This window comes from Mus musculus, chromosome 9, assembly GCF_000001635.26.
Source record: "Mus musculus strain C57BL/6J chromosome 9, GRCm38.p6 C57BL/6J".
NCBI lineage: Eukaryota > Metazoa > Chordata > Mammalia > Rodentia > Muridae > Mus > Mus musculus.
In genome coordinates this window covers 96484352-96512168 of record NC_000075.6, presented here as the reverse complement: position 1 = coordinate 96512168, position 27817 = coordinate 96484352, and the positions used below count along the sequence as shown (strand labels likewise).

Sequence of the window (27817 nt, the reverse complement as noted above, 5' to 3'; positions counted from 1 at the left end):
ATTGAATGGCTCATAACACAGACAGGGGAACACCTGTGTGTGCCTGAATAACTTCAGGTTCTTCAGCTGTAAAGTGAACATTACAGTAATTGCCTTCCGTGTTCAGTAAGGATTGAGTGGCAAGTTCTTGAAGAGCATCAATCATCCTCATTATTACGGCAGGTTGCCTGTTTTCTAGGAGAGGGAAATCTTAGAGCACAGTGGGAAACCCTGTTGCTCTATCTGCTGGGGAAGAAAGTGAGAACGAGGGGCTAAGTAAAGACACCTTTGGGGGACAGAATGCAATGACCCTGTAACTGACAGCGGATGTCATCTACTTAGGGACGTTCATGGGCTCAGGCTCACACAAGTCACGTGTGGAGCTTGGTGATTCAGCCAAGGCTTTTGATGCACCAAAGGACCAGGACAGCACAGCTGATCCTTGCTGCACCTCCCCTGCACTGCTTCAGTATTCCTGTGAAGAGCCACAGCGTTAATTATGAATCCTGTGCTGTAGCTGTGGGCTCAAGAATAGCTAAGTAACCCTGTGTGGGTCGCTGTTGTCTTTTAATATGGTAGATGTAAAAGCGATGTTTGTAGTTTTGGAGTGTGGCAGGCAGGGACAGGAGTGAGAGGTGGAGAGAGAGGAGAATGCCTAGGAGTCAGGAGGAGACATGAGGATCTCAATTCTAGTTGTCCCTAGTAGTTCCTATTAGAGGGAAATTACAAGTTAATATTTTAGGTATTAGGGGCCAGAGAGATGGCTCAGCAATAATAGAGCCTGCTGCAGAGGCTGGGGACTTGAGTTCAAAGCCAAGAGCCCACATGGAAGGAGACTGGCAGCAGGATGTCCTTTAACCTGCACAACACACACACATACACACACACACACACACACACACACACACACACACGGACACCCGGACACTAAACACATTTTTTTAAATGCGATTTTTAAAAATGGCCATGTGGGCTGGAGAGATGGCTCAGAGGTTAAGGGCACTGGCTGCTCTTCCAGAGGTCCTGAGTTCAATTCCCAGCAACCACATGGTGGCTTATAACGATCAATAATGAGATCCGGTGCCCTCTTCTGGCATGCAGGCATACATGCAGGCAGAACATTGTATATACAATAAATAAATAAATAAATCTTAAAAAAAAAAAAAAAAACAATAGCCATGCATGGTGGCACATGCTTTTTTTTTTTTTTTTTTAAAGATTTATTTATTTATTTATTCATTATATGTGTGTACACTGTAGCTGTCTTCAGATACTCCAGAAGAGGGCATCAGATTTTTGTTATGGATGGTTGTGAGCCACCATGTGGTTGCTGGGATTTGAACTCGGGACCTTTGGAAGAGCAGTCAGTGCTCTTAACCGCCGAGCCATCTTACCAGCCCGGCACATGCTTTTAATCCTTGTCTTAGGAGGCAGAGGCAGGCAGAGATCTGTGAGTTCAAAGCCTACCTGGTTTACATAATGAGTTCCAAGCCAGCCAGGGCGACATAGTGAGACCCTGCTTTAAACAACAACAACAATGAAAACTACACACACACACACACACACACACATCAACAACAAAAAGCAATTTTCACAAATCAGATAAAAATTCTTTGTTTTCCCAGAGATATAATACTAATTATAATAATAAATAATGATATCTGGTGTCGGACCTGGTAGCAGATAGTACCTGTGCTGCCATCTCCAAAAACCTCAGGATGTAAATGCAGCTCACACCTTGCTCCTTGCATTTTGCATTCAGGATCTCAGCAATAGCAACAAACCCCACAAACTGGAGCGCTTTTCAAAGTCTCCCCTCCTGCCCCAAGCCCGACACTATCTATACTCTCTATCTCTTAAACCTTGCTTCTTACCCAGTTCAACCTGTACATTTTAGCTCCACCCTATTCTGCCTTAGCTTTCTCGGGCAGCCATAACAAACACCATAGGCTTGCTGGCTGAACCAAAAAACAAAAAACAAAAAAATCCCCAAAAAACCAAGAAAACAATTTCTCATCATTCTAGAAGGTAGAAGATCAGTGTCAGCCAGGGCTAGGGATGTAGCTCAGCTAGTAGGGTGCTTGCCCACCCTGCATGCACGAAGTCCTAGGTTCAGTTTTCAGCATCACATAAGCCAGGTAAGGTGGAGTATGCCTGTCATTCCAGCACTCGGGAGAGAAGACAGGAAGGTCAGGGGTTTTGGGTCACCCAAAGCTACACAGAGAGTTTGGATCTAACCTGCGCAGTGTGAAACCGTGTGTGTGTGTGTGTGTGTGTGTGTATGTGTGTGGTAGAGCTGGCCTAGCATCTGTGAGGCCTTAGGTAATAATCCCAGTCCTGAGGTAGGAGGGGGGAATAAAGCTTGACACAAGAGTTTGGTGACAGGAACTTGGTGACAGGAGCTTGGTGACAGCTCGTGTTTGCAGTGGGTTCCATGAGTGATCCTGGGCAACAGAACACTTGGAGTTTGGACTTGATTCACTGAAGGGAGTGGAATGACAGGCGACATTTTTTTCCTGATATATTTACCACATGCAAGAAATGTCTACCTTTGGGAAATCTTAAAGTTCTAATGAAAATTAAAAATATTAACTTTAAAATGTACCTGACAGTGTAATAAGCTTTCAGTATTCACACAGGCAATCGTGTGTGTGTGTGTGTGTAGGTGGGTGTGCATGGGAGGTCCGTGTGTGTTTGTGTGTGTGTGCACATGCACACGCCAGGGCTAGGCACATGCTAACCGAGTCTCTCCAGCCCAGCAAAGCTGTTTAGAGATTGCTTCTCCATGAGCCCTCAGTGCTTGGTCCTCTTCTGTTCTGAGCTACTTACTCCCAGGCCCCAGGAATGACTTCTTCCTGCCAGGCTTGGACACAGAGGCACCCTGTTGCTGATCACAGATGGCTCAACCACCAACAAGCTTATTCTCCTAGGTGTTACAACATGTAAAGACAATCTTAATATGTCTTTATGCACCTTGCTTCCTTCATGTGTTCACATATGTGTTCACATATGTGCAGTGCGAGTCCCAAAATGTCCACAGGACCCCTAGATGCTTAGGGTGCATTCGTGCATGAAATGAAGAGTTTTCTGGGAGCGGCGGAAGCATTAATTTCCTAGCCTAATGACCCCAGGTCATTCCCCAGGATCCACCTGGTGGGAGGAGAGAACCAGCTGCCAGAAGTTTTCCTCTGACTTTAACATGTGCGCACCTACACACATACATGCACTACCTAGCTAACTAAATAATAAATAGGTAATAAATAAATACACAAATAAATAAATAACCAAAACAAAGCACTCTTCCCTTGAAGGGGGAGTCTGGGAACACAGTATGCTTGTCCACAGTTATGCATGCATATAGACGGTGTCATTTTTGAAAGATAAAATATATACATCCTATATTTTGATAGAAAGGGACAATTGGAGGCTGGGGACATGGCTCAGTGAGTAAAGCACTTGCTCTGCAAGTAAATATAAGAACCTGAGTTCCTTAACACTCATGTAGAAACTGAGCATGCTACACTGTAACCCCATGGCTATAATAAGCACAGGGTTATAATAACCCTATGGCTGGGGAGCTGAGGTAGTTTGGAGCCCAGGGCTAAAACTGCAAGACACATGTTCAGTGAGAAATCCTACCTCAAGAAACAGGGTAGATAGCCAGTGCCGACTTCTGCCTCGACACACACACACACAAAGCTGAGCACATCTGTACACCCATTCCTACATGCACATACACACACATACGCACACACACATGCACACACAGAGACAGCGAGACAGAGACAGAGGGACAGAGGACAAAGATAGGTAGACAGACAGACAGACAGACAGACAGACAAAGTAACAATTGATCTGAAACAAGAAAAGAAGTGTGGTATAGGAGTGTGGATGGAAGTCCGAGAAGAAAGATGGGATTTGATTTTAAATAGAGACCTGAAGGCTTGCTGGCCGCCTTTGAGTGTAAGGGTAAGTATATGGTGTGTGTTGCAAGTATGTGAGCGTGTGGTTATGCATGCTTGTGTCTGACCATGTAGTGGCTAGAAGAGGGTGTTCAGGTCTCTTCCTCTATCCTTCTCGGCCTCACTCCCTGGAGAAAGGACCTCTCGAGGAAAGAGACATAGGTAACAGTCAAGGCCTAGAGTCTTTGTACCAGGAGCAGCAGGCCCTGTGTACACCACAGAGGCAGAAGGCGAAGAGACCTGGAGCTCAGATCGCACAGGGAAGAGTGGGACAAAGTCAGGCAAACTGAGGGTGGAGGCATTCTGGGAGCTGCTCTCCTAAGCAAGAGCCATGTTCCCAAGTGGGACTGGGGTTAGAGTGGGAACAGAGCAGCAGGGTTGGGATCTGCATTGCGTTATTCCAACTGCATGCTGGGTACAGGGAATTGAGAAGGACCTGACAGAGCTTGAGAGTGATGCAGTGTGTGGATGATGCTGGGACTTAACCAAGGCCTCATGCACGCTAGGCAAGCATGCTACAGGCTGAGCCGTATCCTTAGCCCCAAGACTGATACCATAGCTACACAGTTGGTGGAGTGGTGGTGGTTGTTGTTTGGCTTTGGGGTGGTGTTTGTTTGTTTGTTTGTTTGTTTGTTTTTGGTTGGTTGGTTGGTTGGGTTTTTTGGTTTTTCGAGACAGGGTTTCTCTGTGTGGCCCTGGTTATCCTGGAACTCACTTTGTAGACCAGGCTGGCCTCAAACTCAGAAATCCACCTGCCTCTGCCTCCCAAGTGCTGGGATTAAAGGCTGCCAGGCTCCCTACACAGTTTTTAGTGTGAGCCAACAAAGTGTATCCTTTCACCTTGTTCTTAGTAATCCCCGGAACATGAAGCCATGGTTATCGGAAGCAGTTGTAGCCTAAGGGAGCCAACAATCACTGCAGGACAACTCTGGGAGCCCTGCTGTACTGGCTAGTTTTGTGTCAACTTGACACAGCTGGGGTTATCACAGAGAAAGGAGCTTCAGTTGAGGAAATGCCTCCATGAGATCCAACTCTAAGGCATTTTCTCAATTAGTGATCAAGGGGGAAAGGCCCCTTGTGGGTGGGACCATCTCTGGGCTGGTAGTCTTGGGTTCTATAAGAGAGCAGGCTGAGCAAGCCAGGGGAGGCAAGCCAGTAAAGAACATCCCTCCATGGCCTCTGCATCAGCTCCTGCTTCCTGACCTGCTTGAGTTCCAGTCCTGGCTTCCTTGGTGATGAACAGCAGTATGGAAGTGTAAGCCGAATAAACCCTTTCCTCCCCAACTTGTTTCTTGGTCATGATGTTTGTGCAGGAATAGAAACCCTGACTAAGACACCTGCTTAGCCCTGCTTGGTGGCATAGTAACCTCTAGTCTTACAGCAGAGAAATACAAACCATAGAACTGAGGAGATTCTGACGGTATTCAGTAAATTCCCTCCCAAGAGAAATACCCTTGCCCAAAGTGTCCTTAAAATGAAGGCAGCCGATCACCAGGACTAAAGTATGCCAAAACCCATTTGCTTGACTCTGACCCTGCATCTTTTTTTTTTTTTTTAAACCAGTGTGCCGGGGAGCAAGCTCAACTTTGAGTCAGATTATGAAATCTTCCGAAACTTTAACAGCGAAAAGAACCTCGCAGAAGAAAAGTGGACAAGGAGGTATTTTGGTTGTGGTGTCAGTGATTCCTCCCCCCCCCCCCCCATCCACAACTCGCTCCCTGTGTGTCTCCAGTGCATAATTATCCCAAACAAAGGCTTAAAATCAATGTCTCGTGACCTTACGCAAACCACCCATGAACAGTTCCACCGTGTCTGCCAGAGCAATCCATCATGGGCACTTTCGACATTCCAGGAAAGCAAGGTTTGGAACAATTCTGCCCGGAGCTGCCAGCGAGGCCTCAGAATTCGGGTTACTCAGAGTTAGAAGCGGGGTGACCGTGAAGGGGCTTTAAGAAGTCCCAACTCAAGAGAGAGATGAGGAGGGGCAGGAAGAGAGACAGGGAGGCAGAAGGGGAGGGGGTGCAGGGAGACAAATAGTGAACAGCCTAGGAGGCTTTGTTGCCATAGCAACCTTCCACGCACTACTGTGTCCTGCAGCCCAGATCCTGCTCCTGGCAGCCATAACCTGCCTGGCTCTCAGCATCCCACTCTGCAAAGGGCAGGCCTGGCCTCACACACTCCTCTCCAAATGCTAACCCACTGAAGTTCCAAGCAGGCGGTGCAGAGGTTCTCTGGGTAGTCATGAGCACAGCTTTTGGGAAGCTTCTTGTGGGGCAGCCTGAGTCTGTGTCGCTGTGTTGAGCATTCTGTAGTTTGTATTTTGCATTTATGGGAAAGACGACCAGCTGTTTGAGTGGAACCTAACCCAGGCAGACTCTTTCTTCTTCAATTTTAAACTGTTCTTGTGTGGTCTTCTTTTATGATCTTGAATCTTCTCTGACAAAAACTACATTAGAAAATTAGAAACTCTCGTGATCCAAAAGCCGCGTGAAAATGTGGAGCCGGGTGCATGCCCTTCAGCCCGTTGCGTGGGAGACAGGAGGAAGAAGATAAGGAGTTCAAGGTTATCCTTAGCTACAGTGAGAAATTGGAAGCAAACCTGAGCTACATGGACCCTGGGGGAGGAGGGAAGAGAGGCGAATATAAAGCAAGAAGGTATGGCAGGCCTTGGTGTGGCATCTGCCGGCCGTGGGTGCAGTTTCCCACTGCCTAGTGCTAATATAGAAGACAGTCAGTGTCCCCCAGTCTACAGAAGCGGCCTTTGGTGTGTTCTCTGGAACATCAGAAGGGCGTTCATTCTGCTCAGGAGGTGGGACTGGAGACAAAGCTGCCAGTGGGCAAGTGGACCCAGGATGGAGGAAGAAAGGACTTGGATGAGGAAGGGCTTGAGTAGGAACAGCCAATACCATCCAGGAGCCCACAAGCTTGGCAAAGACAAGAGGAGGCAGGAGGCTGGCTCTCCTGGAAGGCTGGCTCACATTAAGGGACAAGCCAGGCCAAAGGCTTGGACTTGACTCAACACAGACAATTTAAGCCATTAGACCCCTCAAACCTGAATTCAATGGAAACTGTTTTCATCTAATATATTATACATAAATATATATATATATACACACATATATGTGTGTGTGTATATGTATGGGTGTGTGTGTGTATACATATATACATATACATATACATATACATATACATATACATATACATATACATATACATATACATATACATATGATGTTTTTAATTTCAGAGATAACAAAACAAACTTTAAAATAACTTCCTAAAGGCAGAGCATGCTGGCAGAGGCGGATGGGCTATGTGAGCACAAAGCCAGCCTGGTTTACATACAGAGTGGTAGGCTAGCCAGGACTACATAGTGACCGTTCCACATTGAACAACTACTTTCGGCATCATAGGGGGTTGGGGGAGAGAACCTGGTCTTTGGTAGGACTCTACCTGTTTCAAAGTACGGGGCTGAGAAGAGCTTACTTAGGCCACTCTCCTGGGCGAGGAGGCCAGATGGTTTCCATTTGGTCCTAATTGGAAACAGCCAAAATATTTTGATGCACACCCCTTTGTGGACAGAAGGGTTTTGGCCTGCCGCTTGGAAAGCCATCCCCACAATAACCTTCTGAGGCCAAGCTCCTCTCAGAAGCTGAGCACACCCCTGCCCCACCCCACCCCAGCCCCGCCCCCTTCTCTCATTTGGCGTCCTAAGAACATTGACAGCGATAACCACACAAACATGGCAGACTGACATTGGGCAGTCATCTACAGCTGGGTGGAGGAGCATGGTATTCCCTGACTTCCTGCCGTTGTAGACAGACCTGTCCCAAACACTGCAATGGCGCACCACTGAACCCAGAATCATCCATCAAACCAGTGCTGTTCCACGGTCCACCAGTCATCAAAGGCTCCCTGAGCGCTTGGGCGCCATCCCGCGGGGCTCCAAGAAAACGCTGCCGTCAGCATTTCTGTCCAGGTCCCCAGAAAAGCTGAGGCAGCTGGTCCAGAGAAGTCACTGAGAACCACTTCCTTAGACTTAAAAACACTGACTGCCTCCCTTGGCTTGTTTTGCTCAATGAAGGAGAGAGTGGAGTTGGGCTCCTCAATGCCTCTTCTCGAGGCCTGGGGACCTCAGAACGCGAGGGCCAGGCCCATCCTCTGCTCAAGCTCAGCCAGCGTTGGTGGATCCAGCTCTGAGACCCAGGCTCGGTGTATCACAAGAGCACAAGAGTTTAGAGGTTGGTCAGCCTTCAAGCAGGTGACACTCAGCCTTGCCACAAACAGCAGTGGAAGATGGTGAAAGTAGTGATCACCCGTGGCCACCGGGAATAGCCTCCTGCTGATAACGTGGCTCTCCTAAGCTGTTCTGCTGGTCCTGCCTTATCATCTCAAGACCCCACCCCTCCCCCCCCCATACCACCAAGAGACCCAGTGGAGACCAACGAGTGTTTTGTCATCTGGGCCTATTCTTTTCCCAGCTGAAGCTACACAGTGTAGCAGTTCCCAGGGCTGCTTTAATTCTGGAGGATTTAGTGCATGCCTTAGAACAGGGATAGCGCCCCATCCTAAAGTGGTCCTTCCAGGATCCTGAGTAAGACCAGCATTGAGCTAGACTGCAGCATCAAACAGCCCAAGTGTCAGTTTCAGCTTTCCAAATAAAGCATTACTGTTTATATCATAGCCACACTCGTTACCAGTGGCATTAAGGAATGCAAGGGCCCAGTTCAAGGGTCAAGATGTAATCTTCAAAACAGGAACTTACCAGTTACAATCCTGAAATCACTGCACTCATGGCTCCATCCTGGGGTGACAGCTGAGCATGGAGTGGAAACCTCTACAGGAGGGCGTCACACCCCTGGCTCTGGTGGCCAATACTCACCACATTTTGCCTTCTGGAGTCCCATTGTCACAGCGATGGAGTTTCTGTTCACTTTCAAAAAAAAAAAAAAAAAAAAAAAAAAAAAAAAAAAAAACAGGTGGTGCACAGGGAAATAGCGTGTGTTCATTATAAATGGAAAGAGGTTATATTTACACAAGTTAAAAAAAAAAATCTACCAAAAAATCATAGCTCCCAGCAGGCCTGGGGTGTACAAATAAGACTGTGTGATACCATCTGTCCTGCTGGACCCAGAGAAGACCAGATGGGGAGGGAGAGGACAAAGCTGTCTGAGTGGATGCTGGTTCTGTGAACATTTCCACTTGACCTTTGGGATCTGGCCAAAGGTCAGAGAGCGCTCAGGGAAGGAATGAGAGGTGTTGCAGCTAGAAAGAGGCCATAAGAAGCAACAGCCCCCATGAGAAACAGTTCAGAGGATGAGCGAGCCACCTGGTTAACACCAGTTGGGGGCTGGGGGGAGGGTGGGTTGCTGCAGATATAACTGAAGAAGCTGTGGCTCTAATCATCAAAACTGATGGATGTGGAGCTGGAGAGACGGCTCAGTGGTTAAGAGCACTGACTGCTCTTCCAGAGGTCCTGAGTTCAAATCCCAGCAACCACATGGTGGCTTACAACCATCTGTAATGGGATCTAATGCCCTCTTCTGGTGTATCTGACAGCTGCAGTATATATATGTGTGTGTGTGTGTGTGTGTGTGTGGGTGTGTGTGTAAATCTTTTAAAAACCACAAATCTGGTGGGCATCAAGCTGGGCAGTGTCATTCTATGGCAAAGCACCTGGTGGAAGCAGTTAACAGAGGGAAGGTGTATTTTGGCTCATGGTTTCAGAGAGGTCACAGGCCATCACGGTAAATGGTAAAGCAACGGGAATGTGTGGCAGAGCTCCACACACAGCAGCCAGGCCAGGAAGCAGAGACCACAGGCCAGAACCAGGAGTGAGAAAACAGCTCTCAAGGCTGCCTTCCAGTGACATCTGACTGACAGCCAGGCTCTTCACCTCCAAGTTTCTATAACCTCCCAAACAGCGCCTCTAGACGGGAGCCATGTGTTCAAACACACGGGGCCTCTGAGCATTTCATGGAGAGGGGCACAGCATCATAATGCTTTTGAGTGTGTGAAACACCATGACTTGCCATGTCCTATGCTCCTCAGCAAGAGGTCATTGAAAGGACTCCCAGCCAACCCTATCAATGAGGCAGGGAGACTCAGCAGCACGGCCTCTCTCTCTCTCTCTTTTTTTTTTTTAAGATTTATTTATTATTATATCTAAGTACACTGTAGCTGTCTTCAGATGCACCAGAAGAGGGCATCAGATCTCATTACGGATGGTTGTGAGCCACCATGTGGTTGCTGGGATTTGAACTCAGGACCTTCGGAAGAGCAGTCAGTGCTCTTAACCACTGAGCCATCTCTCCAGCCCCGGCCTCTCTCTTACAACGAAGTCTGGGGACGCTAAGGTACTTCATAGGAGGCACAAGACATTTTAAAGAAGGGTTTGAAACCCAGGGTTCCGTGCCTTTCCCTGGACCACCCCACCCCTCAAGCTTCACAGGGCACGGCTATGGCAGAGCCAGGTTTTCCGTGACAGAGAAGAACATTCAATCAGCTATTGATAATGAACCCAATTATTTATTTTTTTGTGTGTATGAATACTTTGTCTCTGCCCAATGTGTATGCCTGCTGCCCACAGAAGCCAGAAAAGAACATTCGACCCCTTGAAATTGGAATTATAGACATTTGTGACCTTCTGCCTGAATACTGAGTACTGAAAAGATCGAACCTAGGTCCTCTGGAGGAACAGCTCATGTTCTTAACTGCTGAGTCATCTCTTCACCCCGCACCTTGCTTAGTTTTAAGGCAGTAAAAACAAGTTTGAGTAAAAATAGATTAGAGTGAGAACAGCTGGGGCAGGTCAAGTATAACCAGGGGCTGAGCGTGTCCTCACCCGTATTCCAAGGAATTTGTTTTCTAAACCAGAGCAGGAGCGCTGCCCGAGCCGCAGCTGCCTTCCACCTTCTTTGACAGTTCCTGAAGCTCATGAGAGGTCCACATTCCAATCTGCTCCATTTGTTGTGGGCAGAGATGATGTTTTCATTATCTTCCTGGAAGCTGCTTTTGGAGCAGTGGGAAAACCACAGGGATGCAAGCTCTCCCCAGCCAATCACAGGCCCAGAGGGCTCCCCTCTCCATAGGTGCATATGGACACCTAGCTGATGTGTCAGGGTGCTGAGCGGCTGACAGTGGCTCTCCTTGTAAAGCTGAGCATCTGTATAGGAATTCAGCCATCTGCCTTCACCCTGGTCCTGTTGGCCCAGGTTTTACCCACTGCCACTTTCTGCTGTGTGAAAAGTGGGTGAAAGAAAGAGCCACCGATCAGTATCCACAGTGCCAGGGCGGAGACTCAACTTTCAAAGGCATTTAGGTTTGTGAAAATTTTTTTTATTATTTATTACGTATTTTCCTCAATTGCATTTTTGTGAAAATTTTTTATGAGTAAAAAAAAAAATCATACTCCATCCATGCTCCATTTATCTTCATGTGTAGGATCAAGACACTGCACTCTATTGGTAAATGTTTCTTTAAAAAAAAAAAGATTTATTTATGTTATGTATGTGAGTACATTGTAGCTCTCTTCAAACACACCAGAAGTGGGCATCAGATCCTAGTACAGATGGTTGTGAGCCACCATGTGGTTACTGGGAATTGAACTCAGAACTTCTGGAAGAGCAGTCAGTGCTCTTAAGCACTGAGTCATCTCCCCAGCCCGGTAAATGTTCCAATGATTTGATTGTATTTGACAGTCTGGGAGGCATTCATTCATCCATCCATTCATGACCAATCATGTATGGTCCATGTGCCACATATACATTACATATGTCCTAGTATGTCACTGCTGTTAATCCTGACAACTGGCACCTGACATCATGCCCGTGCTCTGGGCGCCATGACAAAATTTAGATGTTATTTACTCCAAAAAAAAAAAAAAAAAAAAAAAAAAAAGGTGGGCCAGTTTTCATCTATAACCTCCAGTAAAATCCATTTCATCAAGCAATCTGGCACATTCGATTTATAGCCTACGAAACCAATTAGACCTTGAGTGTATGCATGTGTGCACGGGCTGGATGAGAGCGCTGCTGAGGCTCAGGGGTCAGAGTAGAACATCAGATGCCCCGGTCTTCTGCTCTCTGCCCATTTCCCCTGCAACAGGGTCTCTCGCCGAACCTGGAGCTGAGCCGGCAGCCAGCAAACCACAGAAGTCCTGTGCTCTGCCGCTCACAGCTTTGAGGTCACAACCACGTGGACCATGCTCAGTTTTTTACAGGGGTTCTGGGACCCAAGCTCTACCCACCAAGCCATCACTCTAGCCCTTCAAATTCTGTTTTGTTCTTTGGTTTTGGTTGGTTGGTTGGTTGGTTTTTGGTTTTTCGACACAGGGTTTCTCTGTGTAGCCCTGGCTGTCCTGGAACTCACTCTGTAGACCAGGCTGGCCTTGAACTCAGTAATCTGCTTGCCTCTGCCTCCCAAGTGCTAGGATTAAAGGCATTCACCACCACTGCCGGGCAAGAGGCAGGGTTTCTTTGTGTAGCCTTGGATGTCCTGGAACTAGCTTTGTAGGACCTCAAACTCACTGAGGGCTCCCGCCTCTGCCTCTTGAGTGCTGGGATTAAAGGCGTATGCCGCCTCCACCCTGCATCAATTTGTTTATTCTTCCATGTTGTGTCTATGTGCGTGTATACAACGTGCACATAAGAGTAGTTGGAGGACAGCACTCAGTCTCCTGAGCCTGGAGAACTCCAGTTCCAGTGCCTGGAAGCCTTCGCGTGCTGGGAATTGAACCTGCATCCTCAGCAAAATAAAGTGCTTCTGACCACTGAGCCACCTCTCAGGCCCTCAGATCCTTTCTTGCTTGTTTTAGATTTACTTATTTATTATGGATACAGCATTCTGCCTGTACATATGCTTGCAGGCCAGAAGAGGGCACCAGATCTCATTACAGATGGTTATGAGCTACCATGTGGGTGCTGGGAATTGAACTCAGGACCTCTAGAAGAGAAGCCAGTGCTCTCTCCAGCCCTCAAATCCTGCTTTAAAAAAGCATGCTTTCTATAGCTTTTTTTTTCAGCTAGCAAGTCAGAAACACCCAATGTTTTAATTTTTAAAGATGGTTTACATTTATTTCTTTATTGTGTTCATGCACACACACGTGTGACCTACATCCATGTGAAGGTCAAAGGACAAGTTATGGGAGTTAGGTCTCCCCTTTTACCATGTGGATTCTAGGTATCGGACTTGGTGGCAGGTACCTTTACCTCTTCTGATATCCCACCATCATCACCACAATCATAATCACCAACAACAACCCTAAAATTCCCAATTTTATCACTCTTACCTAAAAGCCTATTTTCCTCCAAGGATTGCATGCTTGGGCTTGGTTGCCAGCACTTCCACATACATACTGAATATTATCCATCTCTGTGTTAGGAAGGTGTGATGGTTTGTATATCTTTGGCCCAGGGAATGGCACTATTTGGAGGTGTGGCCTTGATGGAGTGGGTGTGGCCTTATTGTAGTAGGTGTGTCACTGTGGGTATAGGCTTTAAGACCCTACTCCTAGCTGCCTAGAAGCTAGTATTCTGCTAGCAGCCTTCAGATGAAGATGTAGAAACTCCTGCACCATGCCTGCCTGGATGCTGCCATGCTCCTGCCTTGATGATAATGGACTGAACCTCTGAACCTGTAAGCTAGCCCCAATTAAATGTTGTCCTTACAAGAGTTGCTTTGGTCATGGTGTTTGTGCACAGCAGTGAAACCATGACTGAGACAGAAGGCTTGTTTCTTCCTGTAGCATCCCAGCACATGTGCCAGAGCTTAGAGCAGGAGAGAAACTCAGATATCTGCTGAATGTTGAATGAGTTCAAATACAAGGGAAACTTGTCTAGCCCCGAGGTTAAGCTTTCAAGCCAGTGTGGGGAGGCAACTAACTAGTTAAGTCACCCTTTATTATCCCTTAAATTGGGGCTGGAGAGATGGCTGCTCTTCTAGAGGACCTGGGTTTGATTCCTAGTACCCACATGAAGGCTCACAACCATTGTATCTCCAATTTCAATGGTTCTGACACCCTCTTCTGGCCTCTGTAGGCACATGTGGTGCACGGGCATGCATGCAAGCAACATACCCAGTTGCCTACAAATAAAATCAAAGATTTTTTAATAAGATCCCGGGCTGGAGAATTGGCTCAGCAGTTAAGAGCACTGACTGCTCTTCCGGAGATCCTGAGTTCAAATCCCAGCAACAACATGGTGACTCACAACCATCTGTAATGAGATTGGATGCCCTCTTCTGGTGTGTCTGAAAACAGCTACAGTGTACTTACATATGATAAATAAATAAATCTTTAAAAAAAAAATCTTTTCAACTGACTTTACATCACAATGGACAGACGTGTTCTCTCAAATTCCACCCTGACTCTTCTCTGGCTTTAATTCAAGCCATTTCCCCTTCAGGCCAGCCCAGTCTGAAGCAACTTGAATGACAGTGAACACATGGCAGCCTCAGGGAGCATTGGGTGGCTTGGAGACCCTGGATTCAGATTCCCTATCCCACCTGGCTGAGTGGATGAACCTGACTTACACTGGCCGATGATTTCTGTAGCTCTGGACCCTTCATGTTTCCTTCTTTCCCAAACTCCTAAAATTGACCCTGGGCGAGCTACATGTGTGAGCAACGCCACTCCATGGCCCTGACAATGAACTTTGAGAAATCTCAGCATATTGATGAGGGTGAAACCAGATTCAGGACTCCATACATTAGTGACACAGCGGTGAGTCACTGTGGCAGGTGGTCCTTTCTCCTCCAGATGTTTTGTAGAGGCCAAAGCTCAAAAAAAAAAAAAAAAAAAAAAAAAAAAAAGACAATTTCTCAGACCTTTACAAAGAGCAAAACCCCTTTTCATTACAATCTATTGACTCCCTGGGGTCAGTAGATAATTCATTCACCAAGAAGTTTCTGGGGACATCAATCCTCCTCCTCAGTTAGGTTAATGGTGACTCTGACTCTGAGAGGAAGCTGTCTATCACGCAATTTTGAGACTCAGTTGTGAAGAATGAAGGTGTGTGTGTTGGGGGTCGGGGGTCAGGAGCAGATGAAAGAGAACCAAACATAAAACCAGGACTTCCAAACATCAAATATATTTGATCTCACTGATTCTGCTACAAGATAAACCTATTCCCAAACCCGCCATGTGCAAACTTTGTTAAAATATAGGTTTAGCTCATCATCTAAACGTAATACCAATATTCTGATTTTTTTTTTCCCCTTGCAGGAATCAAGAAACAAGTTAAAAGCCTGGCACAAGCTGGCCCTTGGATCGTGACACTATGTTTGGCAGATAACAGCATAGATGGGACAGGGAGGGAGGGAGAGCCTCTGCTGGAGTTCACTCGAACTGTAACAAGGTAGGGAGCAGGGAGAGCCTTGCATCCATTCGCTGTCTAAAGCTGGAGGGCTGAGTTCAGCCCTGCGGCTGGCCACAGCTTTCTAGTAATGTGACTTCTCAGCTCTGACGGGGGCACTTACAAGTCTTGATCTTGGCACTTAGGCCCCACAGAAACCTCATGAGAAGCCTCGTATTAAAGGGGTGGTAGCTGGGTGGGAGAGATGGTTTCCTGGTTAAGAGCACTGGCTGTTCTCCCAGAGGGACTGAGTTCAATTCCCAACAACCACATGGAGGCTCACAACCATCTGTAATGGGATCTGATGCCCTCTTCTGGCATCCAGGCTCTATATGCAAATATATACATAAAACAGATATTTAAAAAAAATTTTTTTTTTGTAAAAAACAGGGTGGCTGCTGAGGCAATATAGAAGAAAACATTACAATACTCACATACCCCTACCCCTTGCACCCCAAAAGTCAGGATATAACTCAAAACTAGATCAATGCCACCTGAGAAGAAAGGCATGCCTGCTCAGGTCACACTTGTGCTTGGTTAGAAAGCTACCCACCCTGGCCTCCTAATGCAGAAACATGGAACTAGAATTCTCAGAAGCTTCTAGAAGACGGAGTTTCCTTATCATGCTTATTTTGATAACCTCAGGCATCCCCCATCCATCTCTACTGAGCCCACAGCTTAAGCAGACCAAGCCTTTGGCAGGGCTTGCAACCACTGCAGGAACTGCAGGGTAGAGAGGGCTCTGAGCAGCACTGTCTCGAGGCCAGGGCCACAACACCACAGGGGTCCAGGAGCACTGGACACAGCTGAGATCTGAGGCCCAAAGGCTGATGGGTAGCAATTTGTTATCTCAGCAGAAAAAGATTTCCTCTCTGCTCTTCTTATTCAAGAAGGATGGGAAAGCTTCCCAGTTATTTCATATATGGGAAAGTTTTACCTGCATGTATGTCTGTGTACCGTGTATGTCCTGATATCCTTGGTGGTCATAAGAGGGGTAGAATCCCCAGGAACAGGGGGATTACATATGCTTGTGAGCCAGCAAGTAGGAGCTAGGAACTGCACCTGAGTCCTCTGCAAGAGCAACAAGCGCTCTTAACCACTGAGCCATCTCTCCAGCCCCAGTATCCTGTTTTAATCCATCTAGTCTGAAGAACATGGATAGATCTGGAAGCTGAAGGTGTTAGAGTCCTCGACACATGACTTCCTTGAGAGCTAGGAAGAGTCTGGTAGTGCTACATAGGGCTGGCTTCAGTTCCATCCACCAAGTCAGCGGAGAGTGTGTAGACTGAGCAGCAGAGTCAATGTTAAAGTTGAGTTAACCCGAAGCGAAAGGTCAAGCCCTCATAGGCGTTAACAATTCAGGAGTGATCTCTTGATGATAACATTATAATTTATATCAGAGCATCAGTTAACTTTCCTTCAGTCCCTGTGGTACTGAATGTGCCTTCAGGAAATGACTGCTCTGTCTTCACTGCAACCTCCAAGACAGGTCACACAGCCCCTCTCAGGCCAGGTTACAGACAGAAAGTGAGGTCCACAAGGGCCCATGGCTTGCTCATGATCTCATGATCAAGGAAAGGGCAGAGGTGAGCCAAGGACTCCTGAAAACCAGCCAACAGAACACCACCAGGATCTTCAATGACCTACCAAGAAATCAGGAAAATCCAACAGCCACCACATCCTTAACATTCCTGGTCTCGGCTGATCTCAGATAACTAAGGAGAATCAGCCCAGAGTTGTTGGGTAGGAGAAGAATAATGGTTTTATTTTCACAAAGCTAGATCCATTGGATTTCAAAGTCTTTATTCTCAGACTTGCCTTTCTTAATTGTATGTGAAAATATTTGTCTGTTTATAATGTTGCCTGGTAAGCCTGACATCCCAGGATTTAGGAGGCAGAGGCGGGATGATCTCTATGAGTTTGAGGCCAGCCTGGTCTACAGAGCAAGTTCTAGGACAGCCTGGACTACGTAGAGACCCTATACCAAAAATAAATAAATAAATAAAGATCACCAGGTCAGAGTTGTCATTTATTTGACAGACTGAAAGTTATCAAGTCCTTGTCAATCTCTCCCATTGCTTTGGCTTCTTTTATTTATGTATTTATTTATTTATTTTTGATTTTTTTGAGACAGGGTTTCTCTGTGTAGCCCTGGCTGTCCTGGAACTCACTCTGTAGACCAGGCTGGCCTCGAACTCAGAAATCTGCCTGCCTCTGCCTCCCAAGTGCTTGGATTAAAGGCGTGTGCCACCACGCCCAGCTTTGCTTTGACTTCTTACTGGTATATAAAGTATAAATGACTATGAAGTCTTATAAGATGGAGGTAATTTTCTGAAATTAGGGTTGCCTTCCTTTGAGGGACCGTGAGCCGTGCTGGGCTCAAAGCCTTTTCGTTTCATCCTTTTCTCTTTGCAGCTTGATCAAATACTCAACTCACTTAAGAGAGATGGACCTTGGGAACAATGTCCTGGGAGAAACGGCTGCAGTGGACATCCTGGAAGCACTGAGAGTCAGGAAGACGGGTGAGGTTTCATGCCCTTCCCTCAGGCCCTGAACCAGTCGCAAGTGTCTCGATGTTGTTGTCTCTTGGTGTTTAAATAAGAAATCTCATCTGTGAATTGTCGCAGGCTAGCTACCACTGTGCCAACATGCTGAGACTCGTACAGAGCTCAAGAACGTTTGCAATGCTGTGTGTACCCTTGGATCATTTGAGTAATGATTTCTAGGCAATCTACTCACAGCCTCTGAAGTAGCTGGTTTACAGCATGCCTCCCAGCGCAGCTGGGTTTTACTGTTTTTTTGTTTGTTTGTTTGTTTGTTTGTTTGTTTTCGCTTTTTATGAATTTTTTCTCTGTTGCTTTTGGGTTTTTTTTTTTCTTTCTTATTCTCCAAGAAAGTTTTCTCCTGTTCTCTAGTCTCCTCTCAACCCAACCTAAAGTACAAAAATCAACTGTAAAACGGAAGTAACAACCATGCTAAGACCATAGTTGAGCCACACTGGAGAGCTGAGACTGGAGCCTTTCACGTTGGAGGCCATCCTGGGCTATCTAAGGATACCATGAAGAGTGTGGGGGAGGGGGAGAAGAAGGGGGGAGAAGGGGAGGGACGGAGGGGAGGAGGAGGTAGCACATGAGCAAGGATCACAGGGAACTTCTAAGTCACTGAAGTCTAAGTCTCTAAGTCTGGCTCTAGCTGGCAGGCAGTGCTGAGTGTCCTATGGCCGTGTAACCCTTCGAAAAGGAGAGAAGGGAGGTCACTTAACAGTGACCACCCCTAGCCTCTCTTTTAGTATGCATCGCCAGAACTGGTGACAGCTCTTCTAGCTGCTTCTACAGGGGAGAGCAAGAAATGCCATTTTCAATGCAGCTTGATGTAAGACATGGACAGATTTTAAAGTGAGAGGGAGGAGGACTCAGTTCTGGGTCAGGCTGAGTGGGGGAGAGTTCAGCAGCGCCAGCATGCTGTCATTTCTCCAGTAAAAAGGTCAGAGGTCACATTTTTCCTTCCCCGGCAGTGTTGTAAAAGAGGGTCACAGGAGTGTGGTCTGCTGTGCTGCTCCACCTCAAACCAAAGCCATGCATCTTTAATGACCAATTAAATGACTCTAAGATTTTTTTTTCAATTATCCTTTTCTTTTAGAGGAACAGAACACCCACTTCTTGTTCCATTAGAGCAGGCATGAGGTCCAGCAGGATAATTCTGTTAAACCTGACTGTAAGTGCGATAAGCGCTTTGGTTTTCCTGGTGCCGACGCCACCCCTTCATCCTACCTGGTAGTAAAAACCCATTATTGGGCTGCTGGCAATCTCCACAGCATTAGTGCAGGGAGCGTAAGGACAGACAGCCTCTGGTGACAGGATGGGAAGTGATTTTTCACTCAGTACCTCTCTGGGATGGAAAACGTCTTCCACGCTTAGTAAATGGCTCAATTTACATAAATGAGAGGCTAATTATGGCGCGCCCACCTGAAAATGAAAGTACTCATTTAAACAGCATTAAAAAGCAATCTATGGCTTAGGAAATCAGCAGTTTTGAAACTTAGTCTAAGTGTGCATCGTGAGTAGCCTTAATGCGTGTATGTCATGAGCTAGAGTCATTATGGGCTGTTTCTGACGGAGCACTTTAATTATGTTTGAACACAGTGAAGAGTCTTCAAAAAAAGGGGGGGTAGCTGCTAAGATTTTACAGGGTGACTCACTTGGACTTTAACCCTAAAGGCATCGTTTTAAACCTTAAAAGACAATGGAAACACTAATTATAAAAAATAATGTTCTTCCAGTGTTTTCTCTCTTCCTACCATTTATTTGCAAGTCAACAATTTCTAATTCTCCTTTCACGAAATCAGAATAACTTACTTACTTGGTAACAAGTGAGTTTGGTTTGCTTATGCCTTTTTCTTTCCCTCCCTCATCTTCTCCTCTTCCTCTAGTTGAGGTCTTGATTTTTTTTTTTTTTTTTTTTTTTGAGACAGGATCTCTGTAGCCCAGGGTGACCTTGAGCTGGCTATATATGTTTGTATGTAATTGAGGCTAGTCTTCCTGCTTCAGCCTCTGGAGTCCAAAGACTGCAGATGAGTACCAACCATGCCCGGCTTTAGCAAGGAGCCAACTCTAATGATGGAATTCGGACCATCCGAGCAGCCCTGAACAGCGTTAGCCGTTCTCCTCATTCTTGCTTATTCTCTCTGCCCAGGTAAACTACCACCCTTAAAAGTTACAGTCACTCCCCGGATCTCTTCGGACACCTTCAGATCTATCTGGAAACTTAGCAAGAAATCTAATAGGAGGCGTAAAAAGAAGAAAAAGGTAAAATCTTCAGCGTCTGCACAGTTGAGTAGCAGCCACCAGGGGGCGCAAGATGAAGCGTGGGCCTCAGTGGAAATTAATGGCGCCTTCGATCCCAGAGTTTAGGGTCTAGGCCATCCTCCCCTAACCCACAGTCAAACGGATGATGGCTGTGTCACGAGGCAAGCAGTAAGACAACATCATCTCTCAAACATTAGTGAAAACTGCCTCAGCTCCTCTGCCCTGCTGAATTCGTGTTCCTGCAGGCCTGCTGCGGGTCTGCCAGGAGCCTCATGTCTGCTCTTAGGTGCCAGGGCTGCCCGGAGGAAGAAGAGGATTTGCATATGCTTACTCTCCACTGCGTAAAACTGAACTTTCTTTTTTAATGGGGCAAATATTTAATAGCACTGTTACGAAATGAGCTGTTTACAAGTAATAGGTAGAGGACTTTTGATACAGAAATTTAGAAGTGTGCACATGCATTTAAAAACCTAGACTGCGGGCTGGCGAGATGGCTCAGGAGGTAAGAGCACTGACTGCTCTTCCAGAAGTCCTGAGTTCAAATCCCAGCAACCACATGGTGGCTCACAACCACCTGTAATGAAATCTGATGCCCTCTTCTGGTGCGTCCAAAGACAGCTACAGTGTACTTATGTATAATAATAAATAAATCTTAAAAAAGCAAAAACAAAAACCTAGACTGCTGTACACCAAAATATCAGCATTGTTACTACCATCCAATGAGTAAATATTCTCCCCACCCGGGCTTGTATGTGTGTCGTCTATTTAGTTAGTTAGTTTTGAGGCTTGGTCTTACTCTGTATATCAGACTGGCAGACTGGGCTTAAACTTCTGGCAATCCTTTGTCTCCTTGAGATTACAGGCGTGAGCTACCATGCCTTTTTTGTTGTTGATGTTGTTGTTGTTTTGTTTTGCTTTGTTTTCTTCTTTATGTATTTTTTAAACACAACTATTTCTGACCCAGAACATAGTGGCTCATACCATCATCCTAATATTACTTGAGACGCTGAGGCAAGAGAATTGCCACAAGTTCAAGGCCAGCCTGGGCTATCTAGTGAGTTCAGGCCAATCTGGTACACAATGTGAAACTGCCTCAAAAACTAAAACAGAAGTAGTCCACAGTTGTAGAGAGAGAGAGAGGATGAGGAGCTAGAGAGACTCTAAATGCCGGCAGCGCAAACCCACTAAGCCAACCCGGGCACCAGCCGTCAGGTCGGAACACAAAAAGCAGGGCATGCAGGCAGGTGTCAAGCCCGTGACGGAATGAATGTCACAGACACTGCTGCCTGCCTGCGTTTGCTGTCCTCTGAGTAGTCACGTTTATTGGGTAAACCAACATTAGCCAGCTCAGTAGGAAGTGTTGCTCCGGGCTTTGCTTTTGAATTGCTGGAAAGTATAACTAGTTTGCAGCTGTATCCCACCCAAAGCTAGCTGGAAGTCATTTGCTCTTACAACTCATGGCTATGTTTCTGACCTCTGCTCATTTTAAAGAGCCACTGCCTATGTATTTTGTTTTATTAGCCCAGATCTAGAAAAGGTCGTTATCCCTCATAAAGAAACTTAGGGCAATGTGTGCTGCGCAATGTCTCAGGACAGGTGCTAAGTGCATTGATGAGAGACTTCTGAGTTCTCCGAAGTAATAGAAGCACCCCAATAAAAACACTAATTAAACACAATTAAAATCGATAACACCAATTAAATGCATTAAGATGAATATCATTGCCCTGTTCTCTCTCTCTCTCTCTCTTCCTTTCTTTCTCTCCCCCTTCCCTCCCCACCCCCCCAGCTCATAGAAACCTACCTGCTCCTGCCTCCCTTGTGCTGGGATTACAGCTGTGCGTTTTGCTCTGACCTCTCTCTTTCTTAATTGCTTTTTTTAAAAAAAGATTTATTATATGTAAGTACACTGTAGCTGTCTTCAGACACTCCAGAAGAGGGCATCAAACCCCATGATGGATGGTTGTGAGCCACCATGTGGTTGCTGGGATTTGAACTCAGGACCTCTGGAAGAGCAGTCAGTGCTCTTAAGCATTGAGCCATCTCTCCAGCCCTCTTAATTGCTTTTTGCTGACTTACCAGAGAACAGAAAATTCCTGTATACCACCAGGACACTCAACAGTCTCAATCAGACCTTCCTCCCACAGCGTTAAGACTGCCAAGTAACAAAACTACACAACCCTCATCCACTTAGGAAGTCCCAGACTGAGCCTCAGAAATCCAAATAAATGAGATGAGAAAGGCTCATTGTTTTAAAACCAGTCAGAGCCAGCGTGGTGTTGGCGACATACACCTTTATTTAGTCCTAGCACTCGGGAGGTAGAGGCAGAAGGATCTCTGTGAGTTTGAGGCCAGTCTGGTCTACAGAGCAAGGTCTAGGATAGTCAGGAGACTACATAGAGAAAGTGGTATCGCCAGGCGTGGTGGCACACGCCTTTAATCCCAGCACTCGGGAGGCAGAGGCAGGTGGGTTTCTGAGTTCGAGGCCAGCCTGGTCTATAAAGTGAGTTCCAGGACAGCCAGGGCTACACAGAGAAACCCTGTCTCAAAAAAAAACCAAAAAGAAAAAAAAAAAAAGAAAGAAAGTGGTGTCACTTATAATCCCAGAGCTGGGGAGGTGGAGACAGAAGCTTCCTGGGGCTCCCTGGACAGTGAGCCTAGCCTGGTCCTAGTGAGGTACTCTGTCTCAGAGGGGGGGGAGGGTAGGGACTGGGGATGGGAGGACGGGGTAGAGGAGAGAACATGAGGAGGATCACTAACACCAAAGGACTTTTGGAAAAGTCGTATTTAAAAACCTCCTAGAAGTTTCCTAAAATATATTCATATACATATATAAAGAGTTTAAACGGACTAACTCTATAATGGGCCAACAATGTCCCCAGACACCACAGACAACAAACACAAAGTCCAGTGCCCAAAAAGGTTACTTTTGGAGTCATTGGCCAGGGAACTCCCATAGACCCTCAGTGTTATGGATTATTAGTTGCCCTCCAGAGCTCGATCATAAGACCCTGTTGCTGACAACATCACTTTATTTGAGTCATTAGAACTTGGAGAAATCAAGCTAGTACTGGCCCAGAGGTATTATCCCTACTGGACGACAGAGCAGTCATCACTCTCACTCAGCTGTGAACCTTCCCAGCTATGATAATGGCAAGACATACCCACAAGTGTCATGGGAGTGAGTGATTGGACTTAAAGCCCACCCAACAAGATGAGTCCCATGCTTGGCACCATGACTGGGGCCAAGAACCTGTGAATAAGTGAGCCGGTTTTCTTTAAAGGTGTGGCCCCTGGTAAGTGGACCGTGTTCCAATGGATGGCCCCACACCCAAGAGTATGCAGGCAGCAGAAACGGGTTCCCATAAGAAACGGGTTCCCATAAGAAATGGGTTCCCATAAGAAATGGGTTCCCATAAGAAACGGGTTCCCGGGCTGGTGAGATGGCTCAGTGGGTTAGAGCACCCGACTGCTCTTCCGAAGGTCCAGAGTTCAAATCCCAGCAACCACATGGTGGCTCACAACCATCCGTAACAAGATCTGACTCCCTCTTCTGGAGTGTCTGAAGACAGCTACAGTGTACTTACATATAATAAATAAATAAATCTTAAAAAAAAAAAAAAAAAAAAGAAACGGGTTCCCATAAGAAACGGGTTCCCATAAGTGGATAGGGAAGAAGAATGGACCTGAAAGGAGTTGGGGGAAGGAATGGATATGATCAAAATGTACTGAACGAAATCTCAGAGAACCTAAAAACTCATCAAGGTAGATAGATCCCGGGGAATTACAGCTGACATATATACGCACATGTACACCCAGACCACTTGAATATGTACATGTAGAGATAAATAAATGAATAAATAAGTAAGACCAGACATATTCAGATGTGCTACCTTGATCATCTCTCAAAGGTCTTTGTCCTTTTATGATACGGTGTTTTCAGGGATGCCGCAGACCCTCTGTATCCCTTTGTCTGCGTGGAACGGGTCTCTGGGGCAGGTGGGCAAAGAGTGGGATGGAATGACAGACAGATGCACACAGGAGAGGTTGTGTAGAATCTGAATGTAATTTGTCAAATCGAGCATCAAACCTTTTATACAGAAGACAATAAGGAAGCTGGGTGACACACCAGCTAGGTACAAAGAGGTTACTGGATTCTTACACAAAACAGAGGAATACAAACACAGAAGGTCTAACAGGAACCACCTGGGATAGAATTCATTGTTAACAACTGAGATCAAAAAGAGCTCCACCTAAGGTCCACTTAATCTTAGAAGCCAGGGTCAAGGGCTTCGTGCCCTTGCCATAGTTCCTATTTTAGTCTATTGTATAGTCCATCTTTCCCCTAGGCCATTGTAAATACGAGTGTATGGGTGTAACTCAACTATCTATAGTTCTAAGTATCTACTCTGGTTCCTCCTTAGGTCTCAAACTTCCTTCTTCCTAGATGATGGTAAATTCCTATGTAGGGCAGTGACCTAGCTTTTATTCAAAGTGATAGTGTAATGCCAGAGGCAATTCTGAATGTTACTGAATAGGCAACATTCTTCCTGAATTCCAAGCCCATGGTCAGCTCAAGGACTTTCTAGGACATTGGAACACAGGTGAAGGCTTAGCTTTGTCAGAAGTCAATCTTAAAGGGCACTTATAATAGGATAATACTAAAAGAGAGCACGTGGATCCATACACCAGACTAACTTGGGAATAGAATATGAATGTATGGGTTAGAGAGAACGCCAGACTCCAGGAGGTGAGTTTCCGTGAAACTCTCTGCCTCATGAGTGGCTTCCAGGCCTCTCGGCCTGTCAAGCTGACTTGACCAGAGTGCGTGGCACAGGGGGATAAAGAATGTTGTTGGTGGGCTGGAGAGATGCCTCAGCAGTTAAAAGAACTGATTGCTCTTCCAGAGGTCCTGAGTTCAATTCTCAGCAACCACATGGTGGCTCACAACCATGTGCAATGGGGTCTGATGCCCTCTTCTGCTGTGTCTGAAGGGTGCAATGGTGGCATACTCATATGCATAAAATAAATAAATAAATTTTTAAGAAAAAAAAATAATGTTGTTGGCTACCATTAAAGTCTAAGATACAACCCCTAAAAATAATAATCCAAGACATATTTTCTATATTATTGCCATCTGTCCAGTAGACTGTTACTTTTAGCCATAAAAGTTTAGCAAGTTAGCCATAAAACTCTCTATGTACCAGAAAGAAAAGATACAGAAACAGTTGTTTTATCTGATGTGTTGGTACATACCTGTAATTGAAGCCTTTGGGATTTGGAGGCAGAAGAATCATGAATTCAAAGCCAACCTTGTCTAACACTGCGAGTTTGAGGCTACCCTGGCTACATGTGACCCTGTCAAGATAGAAGAAAGTATATCTTTGGACTTATTTGCCTTTTAACTTTATTTATTTATTTATCGTTTGTTTATTTGTTTGTTTTTGAGACAGGGTCTCACTATATAGCGCTGGCTGGATCAGAACTTACTGTGCAGACCAGGCTGACCTCAAGCGCATAGAAATTGCTTGCCTCTGCCTCCTTCATTCTAGAATTAAAGGTGGGATCCACCATGCCCAGCCTTTACTACTTTCTTAATTCATGACTTCCTGTTTATTATTTCACAGGTAAGAAACTGAATACAGATGCCATTATTTTTTCCCAAATGAATGATGCCTATTTCCATGGCGAGACAGACAGAGCTAGAAAGATGCAGCTTGTTGTACACAAACGTTTCTCATTGCTGTCACCCGCTTTTACGTCCTAAAATTCATCAACACCACTTAGTAATCTATTCTGTCACACAATCAGTCTCTAAACGGTGGATTTCGTTCTGTCTCTGCTGCCACTAAGTGACCTGGAGCAGGCCAAAGCTTCACTGGTGACATGTGACCCAGGAAGACATTGCTGTGGGAGACCTAGCATGCCTAGCATGGGGAAAGTTACCGTGCCCATTTTTCTCAGGAACTGTGATGCACCTCTGTGTGTCGGGTGGCAGAGGCTCCTTATCCTGGGCACCAACTTGATTGAAGGCTGATGACAAGAAGGAACAGCATCTGCAAGATCGATGTGTGGGAAAATGAAAAAAGTCATTGGTTATGGTGGTGTCGTGGGGCTAAAGACCGTTGAAACAGGATCTAAAATGATAGACCTTAAAGAATTAAAATCAAACCCAGTGTGGTGGTACAGGTCTGCAATCCCAGTTTAAAGCCAATCCCGGCTATACAGGGAGTTCACGGCCATCCAGGGGCTAGAGGAGACCCTGTCAAGAAAAAAAGGAAGGAAGAAAGAAAGAAAGAAAGAAAGAAAGAAAGAAAGAAAGAAAGGAAGAAAGAAAGAAAGGAAGGAGAGAAAGAAAGGAGAGAAAGAAAGGAGAGAAAGAAAGGAGAGAAAGAAAGGAGAGAAAGAAAGGAGAGAAAGAAAGAAAAAGAGAGAAAGAAGGAAAGAAAGAAAGGAAGAAAGATGGAGAGCGAGAGACAGAGAGAGAGAGAAGAAAGAAGGAAAAGAAAAGAAAGCAAGCTGAGCCTCTTTGGTCTTAGCAACAGAAGCAAAATGTGTGACAAGAAATGTTCTGGTTTAAAACCACGCAAAACAAGACAAAACAGAAACTAAGCTGGACACACTAGAGCTAGCGCACTCCTGTAATCCCAACACTGGAGAATTGGAAGCAGGAAGAGCCCTGCAAGTCCAAAGCCAGTCTGCTCTATTGTGAGTTGTGGGCCATCGAGGGGCTGTGCTCCAAGACCCTGTTCTCAACCACAACTCCCCCATTGGCCCAGGAAGCCCAGTGGAGGCGCCAGGAGGCACCAGTGGAGGGGGTTGCATTCCCAGGAAGCCTTCACAGGACCCCCTGAGTCACAGTCTTCACATTTCCTGACTTCAGCTTCCTGGCAGCTTCAGAACCATAGCACTGGTACAGAATGGGCAGAGAGAATCCAGCGATAATAAACCCATTTTCCTTTACCAGTTGATGTTTCATACTTTCTTTTGGAAAATGAGGCAGCTGGCGTATGGCCCGAAATGCCCAGCCACACATGACAACCCTATGCAGGTACAAAGCATGAATACATTAAAAATAACTCGTTTCCTCATAAGTAAATTCTACATAAATAAAGTTGCCCAACATAATAACCAGCACCATTCAGGAGGCAGAGGCAGGAGGATCTCAGTGAGTTGGAGACTGGTCTCATCTGCAGAGTGAGCTCCAGGCCAGCCAGAGTTAAATGGTGGGATCCTATCTCAAATAAATACATTTAAAAATGTAGTGTTATAGAAATTTTTAATCTCAATCTGGGGTTTCTACCCCACCTTTAACCATTTAGTTCCAGGATAAAAGACGTAACCTTTATATTTACAATCAGCCTTAAACAGCACAGGAGCTGGGCAGATATCTACCCTCTACACCATTAAAATCTACTTTCTTATCGATAACCCCAAGTTATTACTCACTATGTTTCATCTGGGCTGCTCTTAACTCCAACTGGCCAGCCCTTGGGGCCACGTTTTTGTCCACTCACCTAACCCATGGTGGCTTCTTTCTCTCCTTCACCTTCTTCTTTTCGTGGATCTCCTCCAACTTGAAGGCCCCAGGAAACCTAAACCCCACCTTTGTCTCTTCTGCCCAGCAATTGGCTGTTGGCATGTTTATTCATCAATCAGAAATAATTTGGTAGCAGGGTAATTTGGAAACTACGTGTAGATTCTAGGTCTTGGGGGCCATATG

General features: G+C 45.9%; 1 protein-coding gene across 6 annotated transcripts in view; it reads left to right on the top strand.

Moving 5' to 3' along the window:
- The window catches only part of Gm28729 (predicted gene 28729), a 39866-nt gene extending 13684 nt beyond the window's left edge, over positions 1 to 26182 (top strand). For 4 of the 6 annotated variants that reach the window (XM_011242849.2, XM_030243952.1, XM_006511607.2 and 1 more), the window contains 4 exons: positions 5505 to 5600; positions 15163 to 15295; positions 17708 to 17814; positions 19985 to 20647. In XM_011242849.2, the coding sequence (XP_011241151.1) occupies positions 5505 to 5600; positions 15163 to 15295; positions 17708 to 17814; positions 19985 to 20202 (554 nt within the window). In that variant the 3' untranslated portion in view covers positions 20203 to 20647. Of the gene's footprint in view, positions 1 to 5504; positions 5601 to 7759; positions 8876 to 15162; positions 15296 to 17707; positions 17815 to 19984; positions 20648 to 25721 lie in introns of those variants that run through there. The other 2 variants (NM_001370882.1, XM_006511609.2) reach the window with 2 other exon arrangements.
- Positions 26183 to 27817: the final 1635 nt, after the last annotated feature.